Below are 22,168 nucleotides of genomic sequence, written 5' to 3' on the forward strand. Positions count from 1 at the left end.
TGACTTGTCTACCCCCCAAAGTCCTATGTGCATGTTTGTGTGATGATGTGAGGGAGCAGGAGGAGAAAAATGTGTGGGGATGGGGAGGAATGGCTGGTTGGCCTAAGCCCTCCAGGAAGCCAGCTCCCCCACTGGCCCCAATAGGCACCTCCGTTGCCAAAGTGCCACCCAGGCCGTGGATACCCCAGCCCATCTTGCCAAGGCCCAAAGCAGTGGGAACCAACGCAGCCCCACCCCAGCAGAATATCTACTCCCATCCCTGCATTTGCACAGCTTCCAGAATATATAAGACATAGGACACCCAGATATGGTTGGGTCCTCCCCCTCCTGGACATCCCCCTCCCCCATGATGGACAGCAGAGGAGCCAGGGTCTACCCGAGGCCCTTGAGCCTGGGTCAGGCACTGCCATATGTTCACGCCTTCTTCCCGGCAGCATATGTCAGGACCCGACCAACCAAGGCCCTGCCCAAATCCCCACATGGGTTTGGCCAACCCCACACCCCGAGCCCCCAGGTCTACTCAGGGGCATTGCAGCCGCCAGGCAGCAACCCATGACCACCGCAAGGAACTTGGCTGATTGAGGGCACAGGGCACACGGAGCTCTGTGCACAACTGTTGCCTGTGAATACTAAAGATGTCTCACAAGAGACTCTTTTGTCAGCTTCAGCTCACATGTAGGAAAATTATAAATATCTCACAGTGTGTGAGCTCCTTTCTTCATTCCTGCCATGCCATAACCACATTTTAGTTTTTTATTGTGTTTAATCACTGTGCCGTATTCCTCACCAATTCATAGAGCTAAATAAGAACATTTGTTGCTATGTGGGTTGTTGTGATGCTACTCACTGACTGGTTTTTAATTGGCTGATTTAATCTGATTGACTTCAGGTTTGACCATGGTTTTTCATAAACGTGTGCTTTGTGAAACAAAGTCAATAATGTTTTTTAATCTTTGTATTTTTGTGAGAATCGTTTTCTAAATCTACCTGCTTGGAATTCTGCAGCAGATCCACTCAGTTTGACTCAGTTGGAGTCTCCAATCGGAACCTGTGGAGCTCTCCTAGGTGGTTCTCGAGGATCATTTTCCTGGAGGTTTCAGGCTTCCCCAACAATCTGGTTTTAGAGCAGATGACGGGTGTCAAACCTTCACATCAACACCTGTATCTTTTTCACACAACCCATGTGACCAGTTTCAAAGACCGAGTTCACAGAGAAACCCTTTTTTGTAATTTTTAAAAATTATTGTGAGTTTCACATGCAGGCTGAATGAGAAAATAGTCTTCTGCCCCTATTTCCCGAATTAGCTTCTGATAGAAAATAGATAGAAAAATGCTCAGATTGGAAAATTGACACAGATCTGTGTCACCCTGAAAATTAGCTTTCATGCGCTCACCATTTTAGCTTGCAGCTTGGAAGACTGTTGTTGGTTTAGCATCCAGGAGAGAGCAGATCATGTCTTGGCTAGTTAAAGCTAATGTTTGCATTAGCAACTACACAACATGGCAGAACTCCATATTTGTGGGGATAAAGCATCAACGTTGCAAAGCAAATAGAGTCAGTGGGAGAGTTGCGTTGCTGTTGGCCAATCAGAGGTGAGTTGTCCAAATATCAATAAATAAGACTACAAATCCTGTTGTCTTCTGCTATGGCTAAACTCTACTTCCTGAAACAGGAGTGCCAGAGCTTTTTCTCCACAGAGAATGACTCACAGAATATTAGTTGACACTAGAGACCACTGGGAGTGTATTTAAAAAAACGAGAGGACACGGTAACACTTAATAATTTTTTTAACTGTAAGCTAGAGCTTTAACATTTACCTCAGTGATTGCTGAGTTAGAAACTTGACCAGTTTCATATTTAACACCTCTCTGCTGACCAGATACTGCACCTAACAGTTTTGTGGAGCAAGTAGGTGCCCTGTAGAGGGCACTCTTTACATGCTTTTTGGCAATTTGCAGATTTTCAATAAGAAGCACAAGAAGAAGAAAAAGAAGAAGTTTACTTTTTGTGTTGGCACCATGGCGGAGCCTGGAAGTAAAAGTAAGAGAATAATGTCTTTCTAGGTGAACTAAAATCAGAGTGAACATCATCGCTGCCTACACTAGTTTGAGGAAGTAAAAAGAGGCTACAAAATCACAGACTGATGGTGACCTGGCTTTGTTGCTACTGGACTTGTAAATAATATTTCTTGTCCAACAATGTGCATCTTTTTACTATGTGGTTTATTTTAGTAGGCTATTAGTTGACTCATGTTAGCACATTGTTGGCGATAGCTAGCTACAGCAGGCTGTGGCAGGGTTGTTTACGACATTTGTATTTCCACTTTCAACCAGCAGGGCGGAGGAGCAGGAAACAGCTCACTGTTATTTAAAAGCTGTCTGATGGATGTGCAGTGATAAAAAATAGATTAACATCTTAGTTTCTCAGAAGTTTCCTATTTCTTCCATGTCTGTAATATGACAATTTTTTCAGAGACCTCTTGCAGACACACGTTGATGGACACATCAGGACAGCAAAAGGGAGAAGTCTCAACTCTCCCTCGTTTAAAATGGAGCAGCCACCCAGTGCATCAGTAACATGATTACCCCAGCTGTCAGTCTGGATAAGGCCAAGCTTTGGGTTCCTCTCGTCCTCTGATCCTCACTTCATGATAAAACCAGTCCTCCTGGAGATGGGGAAACAACCTCGGAAGAAGACGGACACGGCAAACAGGAAAAGCTTAAAAAGTCTGCAGGTAAGTGAGCACTGTCATGGCAAAATGTGCTTCTTTTTGTTCTGCTAGCAGTAAATGTATATTGTTTATGCTTCTTGGGTTATTATTAGTGCATTTGTGTGTTTCTATCCATTTAAACATTCTTAATTTATCCTAAAATCTCTTGGACACCTTTGTCTTGGCATTTGCATGGCTGCAGGATATTTTACCTGCCAGAGAAAGCTGAGAGGAGAAAGTAGAAGGCAACCAGCCACAAAGGGGAGGGCAACGGGATACAACTAGTGGGTGGACCTTAGTTATTGTTTCTGTGTACAAGTATCTCCTTTAAATGCTGTTTTTCTCTCAAAACAGCAGAAGTTTGAGTGGTTTGGGGAGAAATATTTTCAGATTCAACCGTTCTTTTGTGTCTTTCAGTATCACTAGAAGTTTAAGAGCTCGTGAAACATTTTGGACCTCTATTGGGATTGTAAGGAGACTGACAGCCTTCACGCCTCAAGCTGCACTTTTCCGCTCCAGAACTATGGCAGAGAGCATGCCGGATACCGGCTCCTCCAACGTGATCCACAATCCAAAAGATGACATGCAGGACCAGAGCAACGTTTCAGCGGCGTCTGCAGCAGTCAAAGTGAGACCCACAGACCTGGGCCTGACTCGAAGCTTATCAAAGTCAGACTCCGACTTATTGGCACCGCCGAGCGGGGAGGAGGATGGAGGCCTGACAAACCACAGCGGATCTGTGTCTAACTGCAGGTCCGGGCAGCCGTCCATGCAGCGCATGCCCTCCTTTACATCTGAGTGGGCTGAGGTAATGCGCAAGCTCCAGGGAATGCAAACAAGAGTGTAGATGACAAAAGGAGTGGCACTGTGGAGTGTGCTATTGTCCTGAAGTGAAAGTGTGTTAGTGAGTGTGAATATGAGAGAGAGAGAGAGAGAGAGAGAGAGAGAAGAGAGAGAGAGAGAGAGAGAGAGAGAGAGAGAGAGAGAGAGAGAGAGAGAGAGAGAGAGAGAGAGAGAGAGAAACAACACAAGTGAGGCAGAATTAGAGAGGGAAAAGAGATGGATGAGAGCAGCACATTTCAGGATGGAGGAAGGAAGGAAGGGATGGATGGAGGGGTGGGGGTGGCAGTGTGATCAGGAGTCCAGCAGAAACAGTGATAGAGTAACTTTACCCAGGCTGTCGGCAGAAAATGCCTGCGGGCGAAAGCTTGAATGCATGAATGGCTTGATCACTCGCACCGACCTCCCTGTAGCAGCCCTGGCATCCAAGACTAATTGGGCTTGTGCTGTCATCCTACATCCATTCAGTACATGTCTCAGGGGCCGACCCATGCTTCCACTGTCTCCTCCTGCTCTCTTCTGGCTCCTTTGCTCCGTCTTATGCCATCTCCTTTTCAGCCCAATGTGAGCAATCCCTTACCGACCTCCTCCTGGCCCCCCACATATCTCCAAAACCCTTAACTTGTGGTTTTCGAGCATTTTGGAGCATCTTTAAAAAAATGCTGCAAAGGCCCAGAAAATGATTCTACCTGGTCCAGTATATTTACATGCCACTAATTAAACACTAAAACAGAAAGAGTGCTGAATCTGCACCAAAAATAAGCCATTGCTTTTCTTCAATATAAAATCTGAAATTTTAAACAAATCTATTCTGTCTGCTAGCTTAGCCAAAATCTTGTCTTTTTCTAAAACCTGCTTCAGAATTAGCTAAACCTGACGTCTTTAAACGAGTCCAGCAGGAAGTGACCCCGAAAGGCTTAAAACTTGAACTTTCTCTCGGATCTGTGTTTAGTCCCACGGCCCGTCGCTGCTCCCTGCTCCACCCCTCTGATCTCTGACAGAACTTGTTTGTTCAGGCCGTTCTGGGTGGAGTGCCCTGTTCTCAAGAGCATCCTGTTTTGCAGCTGTTTGGCAGAGTCTGTTTTTCTTCCACATTTCAAGGGATTTGTTTGGGTTTGGGTTGCAGGCGATCGCCAGCGCAGGCTGCGAGACATGAGGACGTATTCAGGCACCAGACCCTTGATGAAAAAGTTTGTTGTTAGAGAAAAAAATATGAAAAAAAGAAAAAGAATAAGTAGAACATTTTATACTATGCACACACTTGCAGCTAATTTTATACTTCAAATAGTTAGCCAATCAGGCTAACAGCAACATACTGATGTTTTATCTCCACAAATAACAAGCCTGGAGGAGCTTCTGCCATGTGGTGGGGTTGCTAATGCTAACAGTTAGCTTCTACTCATTGAGACGTTCTCTGCTGTTTCCTGGACGCTAAATCAACAACAGTCTTCACCGTCGCGAGTCAAGATGGGTGAGCCTAGTTGACGTAGATCTGTCAGGCTGTTCAGATGCTAATGCAGGAGATAGGTGTAGGAGACTATTTACACGTTCAGCCTGGATAAGAGTTACCCATCATTTTCAAAAATAATAATTAAAAAAATAGTTTCTCGGTGAAGGACCTCTGAATGCATTCCCATTTTGATTGATTGATTGATTGATTGATTGATTGATTGATTCCTGTATTGAAGCCCATAGTTTCAGTCACTTGTTAGTTTTAATAAAAATGCTCCAGAAGCTGAATTGTGTCCTCTAGATCTGGTTCATGCCATTTCTTTTTCTTAATTCCACTCAAAAAAGCATTTTCTTGATTTTTTTTCCTTCAAATATACCCTCTCAAATCACCTCGCTATGAGAGAAAGAAGCTTGTGTCTTTGCTCCTCTAATGAAAACTGTGTCCTTCTGCGTGAGGAAGGATTTCTGACCTTTTCTTCTGAGCTCACTTCTCTTGTCTTTGCCCTTTTTTCCCCAGCAGCTTTTAACCATCAAGTTTCAAAACCAAAGCATAAAATCACAAATCGGGAATGTTTCAGGAGTTTGCTTGATATCTTAATCATTTCCAAGGCCGCTGTTTCTCGAAAAGCAGTTTGATTAAATTAGAGACATTAATGCATCACTTATAGAGTAGATCATCATCAGGTCTCACACACACACACACACACACACACTCCGCTGTCTGCACAGTCAGACACACGACTGAACACTGGCATTCAGAAAAGTTTAAGTGTAACCTTTAATTTCCACTGACATTTTCTGAGAAACGCTTATGTTTTACTCGCTCTGGCAGCTCATGTAACTATGCACATCTTGTGTTTCCTGATGAAGAGAAAGCATTCGTGTTAAAAGTTTGACTTAAATAAAACCTGGATGTAAGGAGACCACTTCTGACGCACAAACGGACTGTCTTTCAGTACGCGCAGGGCGTTGTGCTGTGGATGGATGCACAGCAGAATACTTTCTCTCATTCGGATCAGAGGTTGACTTTGATGTATATAAAACTTTAATTAAGGAAATACTCAGAGGTTTTCACAGCATTCCTCCTGGTTCCTGTAACAGCAGATGTCTGCTTGGTGAGTGCTGCGTGATGGTTCAGACTTATAACGGTTCATTATGAGGTCCATTAACGGATCTGTGCAAGCAGATTAACACACCAGTTCAAATTTTAAAGTAGCACACATAGCATGATAGTTCCTTTTGTAATTTTCACACATGTTGTATTGAAACATGAGTCTTTATTGACACTGGATCGAATCGTCCTGTTCTAGATGCTTTCTGAAGCTTTTGAAAGCTTTGCAATCCCCGTAGGGTAGCTTTAGAAAAAATCTCTGATATTTACATCTTTTTTTTAAAGAGCACATTAATAATAGTGTTTACTTTATTGCAACATATTAGTGAGTTATGCAGCAAAGGCCTATTTTTGATTATATTTGGTAAAGTCTGGGAGGGGGAAGATGACCGGGAGATACGATGGCCTGGTCCTCTCAGCTGTTCTGTCTCCATACATACGTCAGCCTATCACCACTGCTTTGGCAGGGAGTGATGTCACTGATCAGTGTCAAACAGCGTCCATATGGACATTAATAAAATTAAAATGTTTTATCCTATCAAAGTACAGCATAACCGAACAGTTGCTGAGCTTTTCTTCCACGGAAAACAACAAAAATGGCATTTATTCATACTAGAGCGCAAATTTAATGATAAAAAAATTGTGAATGAAAGCTTTAAGGCCTCAAACATTTTTGCATTTCGCAAACTGAAAGCTAACTCTTTCCGTTATCTGTGAGTGTATAGATGTTTACTATAATTTTATCACCAACATTTGGAACAACCTGGCTCCCACGCTCAGGCGTGCAGGTGTTAGCACTGTCTCTGTTTACATGAGATTTATCGTGCATATGCAAGTTTGTCTCTAAATACCACAGTTTTCTGTGGGTTAGGCTTCATCCGCTCCTGATCTTGAGCAAGGTTCAGCTGCTACGGAAAACAAGTGAGAGTGAGCATTACCTCAGCTCTGTCGTCATCATAACAACGCTATGTGGGCTGTCATCTGCCTGCATCTCAGCGTGCAACTCACTGGCCTGGTGAATTTTTCAAAAGAAACAAGCATGTTGACCCTCCTTTAACCTGACTGAGCTGAGTTTCTGACGGGGAGAAGCTGAATTGTCACTATCCACGTCACAATACAAGGCAGCAAAATAAGGTCGTCCTCTAAAAAACAGACAAAATTAGTAAGGTTAACTGTGGATTAAAAGACGGGTAATGATTAATAACCCAAGAAGAAATTTCATGGAAAAAAATTAGATTTCTCCCAACTTCTCGTGGCAAAGATTTAAAGCTGCTGTCCGTAGTTTTCTCCTTTCAGGAATTATGTGTGATTTTTCAGAAATCCGTAAAAGACGTTGTCTTATCCTGTACTGTGATATAATGTAGAAAATATGTCTTTTTTTTCTAAGCCCGTCCGCTGTCTCATAGACCGCCAGTCAGCACTATCCAATAGTGTTAGACTACCGCTTACGTACAGAACGTGCTCGAGCATTCAAGGACGCGCCTCAGTTGATGCAGGTTGGTGACCTTTCTCAAGGACAAGGAAGTCCTAAAGTCGTCATTTACATTTTTAAACGGGGCAGGCTTGGGAATGAGCTCGCGCACGGTGAGAGTAAACATCACGGCTCTGAAGTTGATCTTCACCCGTGTGTGTCACACGTCACGTGATCAGGAAGCAGACAATCCATGCATTAGGAGATTGTTTTGGGATGCCGCTATAAAAAAAAAGCAAGGTGCTAACCGGAAAGGCTTCTGCAGCTCACACTTTGGCAACGGATTGTCAAAGAACGGAAAAAGCTAGAAACACGCCAATTCTTTCTGATGCAAGAGGATAGTTTCCTCCTTCTTTTGGTCATTGTGGTGTTTACATGATCATACAGCACCATATTCTGTGACTCTTCACATAGCAGTAAAAATGCCAAGATTTAGCTTGCATTTTTTTTCTAGTATTTCGTGAGGCTCTGTGTTAACCCTTTCACCTACACTTGGTCAAGCACATTTTGGTATCATTATCTAATAAACCTGCACTATCATTATTGCCTTGCTTTAAATATTATTTTTTTACATTAGTATCATCTTACATCATGCCCTAATTTAATTTTAAAATATATAATTTATTATATACAGTCAGGTCCATAAATATTGGGACATCAACACAATGCTAACATTTTTGGCTCTATACACCACCACAATGGATGTCAAATGAAACGAACAAGACATGCTTTAACTGCAGACTGTCCGCTTTTATTTGATGGTAGTTACATCCAAATCAGGTGAACGGTGAAGAAATTACTACAGTTTGCATATGTGCCTCCCACTTGTTAAGGGACCAAAAGTAATGGGACAGTTGGCTTCTCAGCTGTTCCATGGCCAGGTGTGTGGTATTCCCTCGTTATCCCAATTACAATGAGCAGATAAAAGGTCCAGAGTTCATTTCAAGTGTGCTATTTGCATTTGGAATCTGTTGCTGTCAACTGTCAAGATGAGGTCCAAAGAGCTGTCACTATCAGTGAAGCAAGCCATCATTAGGCTGAAAAAACAAAAGAAACCTATCAGAGAGATAGCAAAAACATTAGGCGTGACCAAAACAACAGTTTGGAACATTCTCAAAAAGAAGGAACGCACCGGTGAGCTCAACAACACCAAAAGACCCGGAAGACCACAGAAAACAACTGTGGTGGATGACCGAAGAATCCTTTCCCTGGTGGAGAAAACACCCTTCACAACAGTTGGCCAGATCAAGAACCCTCTCCAGGAGGTAGGTGTACCTGTGTCAAAGTCAACAATCAAGAGAAGACTCCACCAGTGTGAATACAGAGGGTTCACCACAAGATGTAAACCATTGGTGAGTCCCAATAACAGGAAGGCCAGATTAGAGTTTGCCAAACAACATCTAAAAAAGCCTTCACAGTTCTGGAACAACATCCTATGGACGGATGAGACCAAGATCCACTTGTACCAGAGTGATGGGAAGAGAAGAGTATGGAGACGGAAAGGAACTGCTCATGATCCTAAGCATACCACCTCATCAGTGAAGCATGGTGCTGGAAGTGTCATGGCGTGGGCATGTATGGCTGCCAGTGGAACTGGCTCTCTTGTATTTATTGATGATGTGACTGCTGACAAAAGCAGCATGATGGATTCTGAAGGGTTTCGGGCAATATTATCTGCTCATATTCAGCCAAATGCCTCAGAACTCATTGGATGGCGCTTCACAGTGCAGATGGACAATGACCCAAAGCATAATGCAAAAGCAACCAAAGAGATTTTGAAGGGGAAGAAGTGGACTGTTTTGCAATGGCCAAGTCAGTCACCTGACCTGAATCCGACTGAGCATGCATTTCACTTGCTGAAGACCAAATTGAAGGGAAAATGCCCCAGGAACAAGCAGGAACTGAAGACTGTTGCAGTAGAGGCCTGGCAGAGCATCACCAGGGATGAAACCCAACATCTGGTGATGTCTATGTGTTCCAGACTTCAGGCTGTAATTGACTGCAAAGGATTTGCAACCAAGTATTGAAATGTGTAAGTTTGATTTGTGGTTCTTATTCTGTCTCGTTACTTTTGGTCTCTTAACAAGTGGGAGGCACATATGCAAACTGTTGTAATTCCTACACCGTTCACCTGATTTGGATGTAAATACCCTCAAATAAAAGCTGACAGTCTGCAGTTAAAGCACTCTTGTTCGTTTCATTTGACATCCATTGTGGTGGTGCATAGAGCCAAAAATGTTAGCATTGTGTTGATGTCCCAATATTTATGGACCTGACTGTATATTCTCTTTTTACGCATTCATATTATTACGGCATTTAAAGATATTTCTGAACTAACTGAGCTCAAGTCATCTCAGAAACATCAACAAAAGAAAAAAAAAATCATTCACGAATCCAACCCTCTTCAGTCGGAGTGGCCGCACCATCTGGATTCTGTCATTCTCACAGACTTTATTTATGCTATGCAGTTCCAAAGCTGTCAAATAACAATCAGTTGAAATCATCAGAACTGCTGGATATAATAACGTAATCTGTGTCTTGTGTACTGTGGAGCTACTGGCTCATCTGTCTTTATTGACAGTGATATTGTGGCAGTAATCTCGTTTCCAGCCCAGTGCCACTGAAGCAGGCAGCTGTTTTGTTTATCGAGTCATCATTTTTATTATCTTTTCTGTTTTTGTCTTGCAGTCATCATTTATACACACGAGACACAGGCTCAGTGAACAATAATGTAATCTGTATCTCTCTAAAGCACATTGTTTAAGATTATTTCACATTATCTCCATCGTATTAACAAGCATGTAGACAAAAGCGATGAGAAACAATGGCTGATTTGTAACTAATTTGTCTTCACTTTGGGCTTTTTTCCCCTCACGGTGTCCTAAATAAGAAAATTTCCAGTTAGTTTTGGTGCAAAAACATATTCCATCCTCGACTCACGTGTTAAGAGGAGATAACAGATCAGAACACTTGCACAACACACAGCAGGACAGCTTTATAATTGGGGTAAAAAGAAAAGGGTGAGCAGTTAATTGGCTAAATTAAAAAAGGTCCCCAGTTCTGAAAGATGAAACAATGTCGACAATGTTGAAACTAATTTTAAAGATTATAATAATCAATCACTAATAAATCAAAAGAAAATGTGCTGATTTAATTTAAGTCACATGACCCCGGGGTCATGCTGCAGATCCTATAGACCAGCAGTGTCCAATCATGATTTCAATAAAGTGGTGATTAACTGAACTTTATGCTAAAAGGACCAGCAGCAGACACCCCTGCTGTGGGCCTTTAAAATGCCAGTTTAGATGTTTTGGAGTGGATTGCTACGGGGAAAGGTTATTTCCTGTTGTGGACTACTCTTGGAATGAACTCAGGTGACTGCTGCTTTATTATAATCACTCGGGTCTGACGTAAATGCTACATCTCACTTGCATGCCTTCATACATTTCAAAATGTCTGACTATTCTTTAAAAACAGTTTTTCATCTGAAAAACCGTCTTATATGGAGGGGGCAGGACTTAAAGCTAATACTGGAACTGGCCACTAGGGGGCAGAAAGTTGATCAGACGTCAGCTGACTGAACAAATGTCCGGCAAACATTTAAAAGGTTGATTGGTCAGAGCTAATCTCAGTTTTTCCAAACTGAAGACATTCAAAGAGCCGTCTACAGCTAAGATGTTAATTGTTCGTAACCTTTCCAGCACCGTCCCTTTAAGCGTCACTTTGGATCATCTGTAAGGGTTTCTCTGCAAGAAGACATGGCAGAAAAAGGTTCAGTGGCCGTAGCACGAGATTGTTGAGTAAATAATGTTATGTTTTGTTTTTCATATTGCAATCTACAAGTTTTGCACAGTTATTTGCTTCAAATATTACATTAACTTCAAATATCTACGTTGCTAACATGCTGTAGAATAATCTAATTTCATGTGCATTATGGGTCTGTGTGCAGAAAGTTGTGAAACACTTTAGCTTTTCACCAATTTTCACTGAAAAAGAAAAGAAAGAACACTTTTGTGACAGGTTTTAATAAAGGTGCACTTAACCTTAGACATAATGCAATCCTTTTGTGTGTGTGTGTGTGTGTGTGTGTGTGTGTGTGTGTGTGTGTGTGTGTGTGTGTGTGATATAGAATGTAACTGGGTTAATTCAAAGAGTAATGCAAGGTCTGTATTGCTGGAGGCGTATGCCATGCGTCTCACGTGCCTGACTTCCAAATGAATCAAGGCTTTTCCACAGTGTTGATGCCACTAGCGAAGTGCATAGTGCTTTTTCAAACACTAAATATTACATCAAATCAGCCTGGCTGTGTCTCTGGTGTCAGTGGAGAAAGGAGAATCAGTTTTCCAGGCCTGCAAAACCCTGTATTGCTGATTGTAAATAGACTTGTGTTACTAAATTTAGATTCAAATCTGCTTTGCAATTTTTTGCACAAAGAAGTTTCAGGTCCCTGGTGCACACTAATTAGCTGCAAAAGAGTTGACAACATTTTCTGCATGGATCCATTATTTGCAAAAAGTTAAAAATATAAAATGTTGTTATTTTTTTTTTGCATGCAAAGTAAATGTTCTGTGTAAGAGCCTTTACTATCTTTGAACATCAGAAAATTGCACAGCACTAAGTAGATACTAATGATATTTATGATAAACCAACGGTATAAGTGGTTGTTCATATTTCAAAAATAAAAAATCTAATAATATAATATGAAAAGTCAAAAAATTACTATTCTGTTGTTTGTCTGTTCTCACTTTATTCAGTAAATCACGTTTGGATAAAACTGTAAAAGTATTTCAGCTTAAGAAAAAATTCTGAAATTTTTAGGTTATTGTTTGTGTATATTTGATGAATTGAATGAAATGCATACCAACAAGGATGTAATCATTTAAACCTGCCCCACCTAAAGACTCTGCACATTACATTCTGACCAATTATAAATACACAAACAGCATCTATGCATTAGATCAAAACATGAAGACAATCTGTGCTGGCAACAAATATGTGGCCAAATAAAATGCAACAACTTCGTTAATTTCCATAAACGACTCAGTTTTTCTAAACGTGCTCCAAGCGATTATGCAGCAACGCTTCGTTGAGTCACTTTGTTTACCTGTAGATCACACGTGGTCCCCTCCTCGTGTACCTTTGTTTTCTCTTGTTCTGTGCCTTTTATCTCCAGTTTCTATTTGCTTTAAGCTTGGTTTAAAATGTTGCTTTATAGGAAGAAGGTCTGTCCTTTTGCTGCTGGTTTCTCACTGGTGACAGGGATCTCCCTGAAACTCTTTCCACTTTAGTTTAATTCTATTTTAGTTCATAAGAAAGTGTAAGAAACATGAGATACTTTTGGAGGAATAAAAGAAAACTGCAACAATTTAAACTAGTCTAGTGGAGCGGGTGGGTGCCTTATAGGGGGAGCTCTTTACTTGCTTTATGGCTGTTAGCTGTAATGCTACCAGTTAGCATTTTCAGTTTTCCAATTGCCAATGAAAAGCACAAGACGAAGAAAAAGAAGTTAGCTTTTTCTGTTGGCATCATGGCAGAGCTTGGAAGAAAAAGTAAGAGAGTGATGTCTTTGAAGGTGAAGCAAAGCGCTAAAACCAGAGTGAACCTCGATGCAGCCTATGCTAGTTTAAGGGCGATAAAGGAGGCTACAAAATCATGCACTGATGGTGACCTGGCTTTGTTGCTACTGGACTTTTAAGTAAAATAACTTGTAAGTGCCGGTGGTGGTCGGAGGGACCGGTGGTGCTAGTGTTCGGCGGTCTCACCTTTGTCAGTGCGCCCCAAGGCAGCTGTGGCTGCACAGCAGCTCATCATCACCAGTGTGTGAATAGGTCGACGACTGATTGTGTTGTGGAGCGTCTTGAGGAGTTGTAGAACCCTAAGAAGGTACTATACAAATACAGGCCATTCACCATTTAATAAGATTTTTTAGAATAAAAAGCACTTTGTGGTTTGTTTTAGTATAAGTTGGTTGTTACGGAACATTTACCATTTAACCAGTTTGGCCCTCATCTTGACAAGTATGGACACCCTTACAAGAGAGCATAAATTCATTATTTTTGTAACATCATCTACTCACTTTATTAGGTACACCCTGGTAGTGTTAAAGTACGTAGTGTTAATTTTGACAAGAATTTTATTTTATTTAGCTTTAGTCTTTTGAATAAATGACAAATGGTCAGTATTTGATTTAGCTCCTTCTGGAGTCCTAGAACCCCCCAAGGTGCTTTACAACACAGTCATTCATCCATTCACACACACATTTACTACACCCTGGTGGTGATGAGCTACATTGTAGTCATAGCTGGGGCACACTGACAGAGGCTATAGGCTACTGAGCACTGGCACCACCAGTCCATCCGACCCCCAGCAGGGAGGTGGGTTAAGTGTCTTGCCCAAGGACACAACAGTAGAATTCTCTGCCGAGATTAAACCCTCAGATTACTGGACAACCTGCTCTAACTCCCAAGCTACTGCTGCCCCAGAGTTCCCTTAACCTGTACAATTTTACTGCAGAAATAGGCCTGAATTGTACTTGTTCTTCTGCTATGAGTAGAAGACTGCTGTTCATAAATTATCCATTTAGCGCATGTAGCCCCCAAAGCACGTCTGTGTAATTTCAGCTATTATTAATTTATTTATTTAGGCAAAAACAATCAGAATGCTAACAGCCTGGAAATGTACTCTGGCTCCTGAGATCTAGGATCTTTGTAGCTCCAAACGACTCTTCCTCGAGCTGCAAAACTTCCTAGAGGCCTCGGTAATGTTGATTTTCTTCAGTCCTGATTGTAGCTCACCTTATTACTCAGCTGTGTTTTTGCTGAGTGTTGGATTACTCATTGGCTTGCTGTCCACGTTAGATTGTTGCTGCTAATCCATCACTGTAAAGCAGCTCGCCGCCCTCCTAGCAACAGCAGCACGCATTCCTGACTCCCACTCAGCCTCACGCCGTCACCGTTCCTCTTTAATGATCAGTTTGGCTCAGCTAGGATGATGTACAGTTAGAATGAAGTTTATTGAATGTTTTATGATAATAGGATATAATATTTGTCATTTTTATAGCGTGTGAGCTGTTGATGTTTTAATCTAACATGAGGTGATGTATATTTTTAATCAGTATTTCGTGATTTCTCTCTCTCTAACAGATTGAGAAGATCATGACGTTGATCGGAGCGGGCATCGAGACTTCCAAAACCGAACAGCTGACAACAAACTCAGGTATAGGTTTCATGAGTTTCTCAACTTTACAGAGGGAAATCTGGGTTTCTACAAAAAAAATCCCAGAGCAAAACTTGAAATTGAAATGGTCAAGAAATGTTCATTATATACTCGCGTGTCCATGCAGGGTCGCGGGGGGCTGGTGCGTATCTCGAGCAGTCTACGAGCAAACAGGCGGGGTACACCCTGGACAGGTTGCCAGTCCATTGCAGGGCAACACAGAGTCACACAGTACAAACAACCAGACCAATTGACCTGTCATGTTTTTGAACTGTGGGAGGAAGCCGGAGTACCTGGAGAGAACCCATGCATGCAAAGGGAGGACATGCAAACTCTTTGTAAAAAGACCCCAGGCCGGGATGTTTATGTTTATGTATTTACTTAGCAGACGTTTTTGTCCAAAGTGACTTACAAGTGATAATGAAGCCAGCAGGTTGCCCTTGAGGCTAACAACAATCACTACTCAGTCAATCCTAGGTGGCAGTGAGGCAGCATAATAAATCATAAAGGGAAGTGAACAAGGAATGGACAGTGGGGGACAGGTGCAGGGAGGGTGCTAGTTTAGAAGATCCTCTCTGGAGAGCTGAGTTTCTTGAAAATCAACAACGACGCCCCTGTTCTGGTAGTGCTTGGTAGGTTGTTCCACATCTGTGGAACAACACATGAAAAAAGTCTGGATTGCCCTGAGTGTTGTGTAGGCACTGGATGTGAACTCAGGGCCTTCCTGCTGCAGGACAACAGAGCTAACCACTGCGCCACTGTGCAGAAACATTCAATCAGAAATATTTCAATCTTACTGAGCTGCAGCTTGGGTGACTGATTGGAAAAATAACTGTGTGAAAAACATGAAAATGTGTACAAATTCCAAGTTTTATGCAACGCATTTATGCAAATTATGTTGTTGCACAGTTGGTTTTGAAAGTTGTCTGACAACTTTCAAAGCATGGGAGAGACTACACACGTGGCGATAAGAAATCGGCACCAAACACCCAACATGACCCAGTTTCACTCACGAACATCAGATGGGCAAAACCTCTAGAGATCAGTGGTGCCCCCAAGGGGTGGCCAGGGCCACTACTAGAAAATTGCTGGCCACACCAGAGGAGACCAATGTTCTTTAACTCATTCACTGCCAATGACGACTAAAGTCGACAAGCACTACTCAGTCAATCCTAGGTGGCAGTGTCATTTGCAATTTTTGCTGTGTGGACGTCAGAACGAGCCACCGCACCGTGAGAACAAACATCTCAACTCTAAAGCCGATCTTCATCCGCATATGTCACACGTCATGTGATCAGGAAGCAGAACATCCATGTGTTAGGAGATTGTTTTGGTCCGCTGCTGTAAAAAAAGTGAGACATGAACCGGAAAAGCTTCTGCCGATCACAATTCAACAACAGATTATGAAAGAATGGATAACGCTCAAAACGCACGGGTTCTTCCGGCGTCGACATCATCCTAGCTCGCAACGTTCTGTGACTCTTAAAAAAAACAGTAAAAACGGTGAGAAACGCTGGCAGCGAAGGGCTTTACCGATCAGGAAACAGCTGGCAGCGAATGAGTTAATCAAATGAATGTTTACACAAACTACAAATTCATATGATCAAATCAGACATGAATGTAAAACCCAATAAAATATGCAATTAAAAAGTAAATAAATAATCATGAGCAATAAAATGGGCTGCATGGTGGCGCAGTTGTTAGCACTGTTGCCTCGCAGCACGAAGGTTGCAGGTTCGATACTCGGCTGCGGCCTTTCTGCGTGGAGTTGCATGTTCTCCCCATGCATGCGTGGGTTTCCTCCGGGTACTCCGGTTTCCCCCACAGATCACAACATGCCCTATAGGTTATAAATTGTAAGTCGCTTTGGATAAAAGCGTCTGCCAAATAAATAAACATAAACATAATCAGATTCATGTTTCTCCTGCATGCTCACAATTTTTAAAATAAAAGTTTAAGTCTATATTTTCTGAAGATGTTGTTGTGAAGACACCAATTTAAGTGTTTTTAAAAATTCTACAATACATTTTAAAATAACATTTCAAATAACAGTTTGAAACGTCTTTTACTGAAAAATATGTGTTCTTCAGATTTGATTTCATGTTTCATCATGTTGATGCATATTATTTTTTAATGAAAAGGAATAAAGGAGCATGCAGTGCATCACCACAGGCTAGAGTTACAATCTGGTGGGCCACCTCTGGCCTCATCTGGCCACCCTTATGAAAATTATTTAGGTGCACCCCTGCGTGAGATTATTCCCCTCACACCATTTTCAACAAGCAGCTCACTTGTTTCTCCTCAGACAATCCAACATGTTGAAAGTCCTAGATTTATGATGAGCGGTCCCGAAGTCGTTTCGAGCAGACCAGACATCAGATACTCCAAACATGACAGGAATATCTGATAAACACAGTCTTCAGAGTAATCATGCTAATCACGCACATCCTTAAAACTGTCAGACTGGTAGACTTGGGTCAGTGTTTATCCCATCGTTTGTAGTGAGCTTCAGACACAAACTGTCTCAGTTTACCTCATGTTATACACTTTCTGAGTCAAAGAAACTGAATAGAGAAAGCTTTAAGATGAGGTCCAGACATCTGCACTTTATTTTGTATCTGTTGTTCAAATTTCCAGCAACACATGAGCACAAAATCGAGATCTGTTATGAAAGTTTCTAATAAATCTGTTTTTTGCCACCAGTCAAAGAATGCCGAGATGCTGGTGTCAGCTCTGATGTGCATTTAGCTTTGTGAGACTCATCCTGCACAATGATTTTTCCTGTCATTGTTCATTTCTGTCTCATTTTTGTCATATGCATTCACTTCTAAATATTTAAGGTTAAGGGATGAAATGGTACTGTTCTGGTTTAGATTTGTGATCTTTGTTGGTTTATATAATTACATCTTATGAAACACATCTCTAAAAGGAGATTTGTGCAAGAACGAGTAGTTTTAAGGTTCTTTCACCTGAAAAACCTTTCAGGGATGTGGTTGCTGGCTTCACTGTTTTTAATTCATGAAGATTTAATTCACGTTGTGGAGCATCATTGTCACAACCTGTTAGTTGTAAAATTGTGATTTTCTCTCTTGAATTTAAATGAGGTCGGTATACTGAGCATTTCACTGGTTGTGTTCAGGAACCCTTCGGGAGGGAGAAACCGGCTGTCATCAGGTCAGTTTTGTCCTGAGCTGAAAATATGTCGACCCCCTCTGCTATAAGCAGGTTTCATCATCTTGTGTAAGCCCTTCTTCCTGCACAGGACTGTTTCTTACGTGTCTCATCGGGTTGGTTTAGATCAAATTTTCATCAGTTGTGTGCAGCCTGCTTCACGGGACACAGTCAGGTGTGACACAGAGCAGCAAGGAATAAATGTAAAGCAGTAAATGTGCTGAAAATGGTATCTGTAAAAATCTGCAACCTCTTCTTGACCCATATGTTCGTTTGTGTGTCATTAGTCAACTACAGTTGATTTTTTTCAATTATGTCTCCATAAAAGCTGCAAAATGTGAGTAATTGTTTGATTGCTTCTGATATGATGAACACATTTGCTTATTTTAGTCATCAGGTGGCAGGAAGAGTGTTTATCCATTTTGCAAAACATTATTTAACCTTTTTAAACTTTAAAAAGAGATTCAAAGAAATTCCAGTTGTGATTATTAAGCCTTTTCTTCAAGACAGATTTTTTGTGTGAGTTTATTTATTTATTAATGTTTTTGCATTTTTAATTTCTGAGATAAAATAAACTTAAACTAGGGAAGTCCAATATTATCAAATGATACTGGCATTAAAATGAAATATTAGAAAATGATTAGAGTCAGTTTTTACTCTTTTAATGACACAACCCCTTCATACCATGTACATATTATAAATCAAACTCTTCAGCTACTTCTCCTCTCACCCATAATGTCAAAATATGACTGATCAGATGTATAGTTTTTGAGATATTTTTGTTTGTTTGGCACAATTGAAGTAGTTGTCATATGCACAGGCATTGAAAGTTTAAAGCTGCAACAGTAAATCTACAAAACAAGCTACACAGTAAAATCTCAAGTGTTAAAAAAGCAGTGTCAGAGTATGGGAACTCTGTCAGAGTCAGTTCAGTGAAAGTTAGTGTAAAGTACCTCCATTTGTCATGCAGTGTTGGTGTTAATATTCAGAGTTAAAACTGATTTTTTTAATTACCTTTTATAGTTTAACCTGTCAGGTGTTAAAGAAAATTCACTCCCTCCAGTGGTGATGAAAATTCCTCCAAAACAGTGTAAAAAGTACTCTGGTAAGCACCGCCTTCTTCTTCCTCTGCTTCTTCAGCTGCAGCAGGTGAGGTGCATTGTGGGTAGTCTCTGGACCCCATGTGTAAGGTTCTCACTGGCTGTCTGCAGTCACCTAGTAAATGAACCACAAGCTGGCATTTTATCAGTGTGGCTGCTAGCTGTTAGCTTCCTGGCTTAAAGTGACAGTGTGTATTTTTCCTGGCGATAGGAGGCAGTATACCTAAATTGTTGCAAGCAGTATTTTTGTGTTGGAGTAAGACCTTACCAACATATGCCCATTAGGGTGAAAGAGCCATGGGCAGTGCAAACTTCAGCAAAATAACAAGCACATCAGTCTCCCTTTCATCACAGGCAACCAATGAAAAGGTAAATGTGTAAAGCAGCAACATTTAAGAATGACTAAAGTTGTGTAACTCTTTAAAAGTCAGTAAATGCATTTTGTCCTCATGGGCTCCCACAGAAGGAAACATGGCATCTAATATGGCATCGCCCAGACTTAGACCCGCTCCCATGCATTTTTGACCTGATTGTTATGGTTATATGTTACGAAGCCGCCAATATTTTGTAACAACTGGCCATCTTTTCATTCATTCACAACATTTTGATGGATATTTCCAGAAATGAATGGTAAAAACTACACATTGTCTCTTTAACAGCTGCAATAATATTGACACTGTTAAGAGTTAAAGTTGAATTATTTTATAGTTTATTTAGAAAAAAGCTTAAAAAAGTAATGTGTCATATCTTATAGAGTCAATGTATTTTAATAATTGTGTGAGTTAAAGGTTTAATCCATAACTGAATTTAACTCTAGTGTAAAAATGACTCTGAATATTTAACACTGAGATCAGTGTAACCTTTACACTGTACTTATGTTATATGTTCTCTGGCTGAGTGTTGAAGTTGACTCTTAGCATTGCATTAACACTACTCATTTTACTGTGTAGCTTTTGGAAACAAATACTGTCACGAAACACTCACCCCTCCAGTCAGCTATCATCCCAGGTCACATCCACCTGATACAGGAACTGGCATTGCCAGAGGAAACAAGACAGCGCTAAACACCAGTCGCCGTATGTCCCAATGTCTGTTTTCCACAACTTCAGATGGTGTTTTTCTTTTTGGGACTCTGGTAGATTGTCCAAAAGTTGAAGTGGTGGCAGCCTGTTGTTTGTCCTTCCCTGATATTATTGAGCAGAGAACCCATCACACCAGTGGTGGTATGTTACTTAATGCGCAAGTTCATGAGTCGAGGACCCAGGGGAGTCTGGAAGTGTGGCGGTTTAGAAAGACAAACAACCGGATGGTTCAATCTTTGCTTTCGTCCCAAGCCGTGTTATTGCCAGAGGTTTTTAGATAAATGCAAGAGAACCACTTTATAATTTTTTTAATCTCCGTTAAATATTTATAGCAATACTATGTTGACGTTGCATGGACAAATGTTTCAGGCTAGCTTGTTTTGCAGATTTGCTATTGTAGCTTTAAGAATACATGATTAGAGATATGTGACATTAGTTTTCTGAAAAGATCTAGTTTTAACTTTTTATGGGGGCGGGGCATATATTGGTATAGTTGTTTTTTCTCTGTATTGGCCGACGGTGGCACAGGAGTTAAGCCCCGTAATCGGAAGGTTGCAGTTTCAAGCCCCGCTCAGTCTGTCGCTGTTGTGGTATTACTGGGCAAGACACGTATCCCATCTTTTCTGTTGGAAGTGTTTGGAGGGACCGGTGGCGCCTGTGTACAGCAGACTCACCTCTGTCAGTGTGCCCCAGGGCAGCTGTGGCTACAATGTAGCTCATCACCACCAGCGTGTGAATGTGTATGTGAATGACTGATTGTTTTGTAAAGTGCCTTGGGGGGGGGGGGTTCCAGGATTCTTGAAGGCGCTATATCAAATATAGGCCATTTGGCATTTGTATCGGAAATTAAGCATTTCTGGGCCTTTCCACTGGAGGCGCATTGAGTACGCAGCCGTCATTATGTGGACGGGTGTGTTCCTTCTGCCGCGAAGTGTGTTGCTGACGGTTTGTGTCTATTTTTTACCCGCTATGCTTCCATAAAGCGTGACAGGGTAAAAACTACACAGTAAGGAGTAAGGACGGAAACCACAAAACCAGTGTCAAATATCCAAAACCTTTCAAAATAAAAGTTACGTGCAGATTTTCAGTTATTAAAAATAGTGCGACATTTCTTTAGCTAAAGAACACAGAACAAGAAATCAACAGCAGACCTTTCTTAATACATGTTGCTGTCTTTCTCCTTGCTTGTGATCATGTGAACTTCCAAAATCAGGCTTGGTGTTGCAGTTTCCCTGTGATCTTGCAGGATCGGCTGCGTGGGATGCTTTTGCTACCGTTTCATGTCTGAAATGCTCCCAGTGGGAAGGGACCTTGGGGGTAAAACACGTCTATTATATTACGTGTTGCTTATGTGTCCTGTGGAAAGTCTAGGTTAGGCTATATCAGTATATCGGTAAAAAAGCCAATATCAGACATCCCTATCCAAACTGGTGTCTGTGGGAGCACTGGTTTATAATTTTCATTATAACTTGACTTCCAGCTCATTAAGGACTCTTAGATTAACTGCTATCAAACAACAACTATTAAGACCTGAAGTTACACATTACATAAGATCAAATATGGTGTTTCCCCCTCCTCATTCATACACACACAGTACAGGTACGGGCTAATTTTAGACCTTGTCTAAAGAATGGCATTCAGAAAGCGTCCCAGATTCAGCTGAGTCATCCAGTCGCTGCTCCGATTCTAATCAGAATCTGTGCACACATGGTTGTTAAGGCTGTGAAGATGCTTCTGCTGCTGTTTTAGCAAAAGCCTTTAAATAAACAAGTTTTTTTTTATGTCTATGTGATGAAAGGAAACAAACGGGTACCGTTTGGATTATTAAGAACAGAAAGAGGCAATGGGAAAAAGGGAATTAAAGTACAGAAAGATTATCTAATTATAGTGAGTTGTTACGAAATCATAGTCGGGCAGTTCATCTTCTAAGCAAAGTAAACAACCTGTATTTTTGGTCATTAAGGAAAACTCTGAGGCTGTGTGTGTGCGTGTGTGTGTGTGTGTGTGTGTGTGTG

The 22,168-nt window shown here is 41.3% G+C and overlaps 1 protein-coding gene across 7 annotated transcripts in view; it reads left to right on the forward strand.

The window, feature by feature from the left end:
* The first annotated feature begins 2,580 nt into the window (after nucleotides 1–2,580).
* Nucleotides 2,581–22,168, forward strand: part of anks1ab (ankyrin repeat and sterile alpha motif domain containing 1Ab) — a 55,798-nt gene continuing 36,210 nt past the window's right edge. For 6 of the 7 annotated variants that reach the window (XR_008559245.2, XM_054731671.2, XM_054731669.2 and 3 more), the window contains exons 1-2: nucleotides 2,822–3,519; nucleotides 14,728–14,800. Coding sequence is in view for 6 of the 7 variants with exons in the window: in XM_054731671.2 (XP_054587646.1) it covers nucleotides 3,043–3,519; nucleotides 14,728–14,800 (550 nt within the window). In the remaining variant the exon portion in view is untranslated. Of the gene's footprint in view, nucleotides 2,736–2,821; nucleotides 3,520–14,727; nucleotides 14,801–22,168 lie in introns of those variants that run through there. The other variant, XM_054731686.2, reaches the window with a different exon arrangement.

The sequence above is a fragment of the Nothobranchius furzeri genome, chromosome 3 (assembly GCF_043380555.1).
Source record: "Nothobranchius furzeri strain GRZ-AD chromosome 3, NfurGRZ-RIMD1, whole genome shotgun sequence".
Taxonomy (NCBI): domain Eukaryota; kingdom Metazoa; phylum Chordata; class Actinopteri; order Cyprinodontiformes; family Nothobranchiidae; genus Nothobranchius; species Nothobranchius furzeri.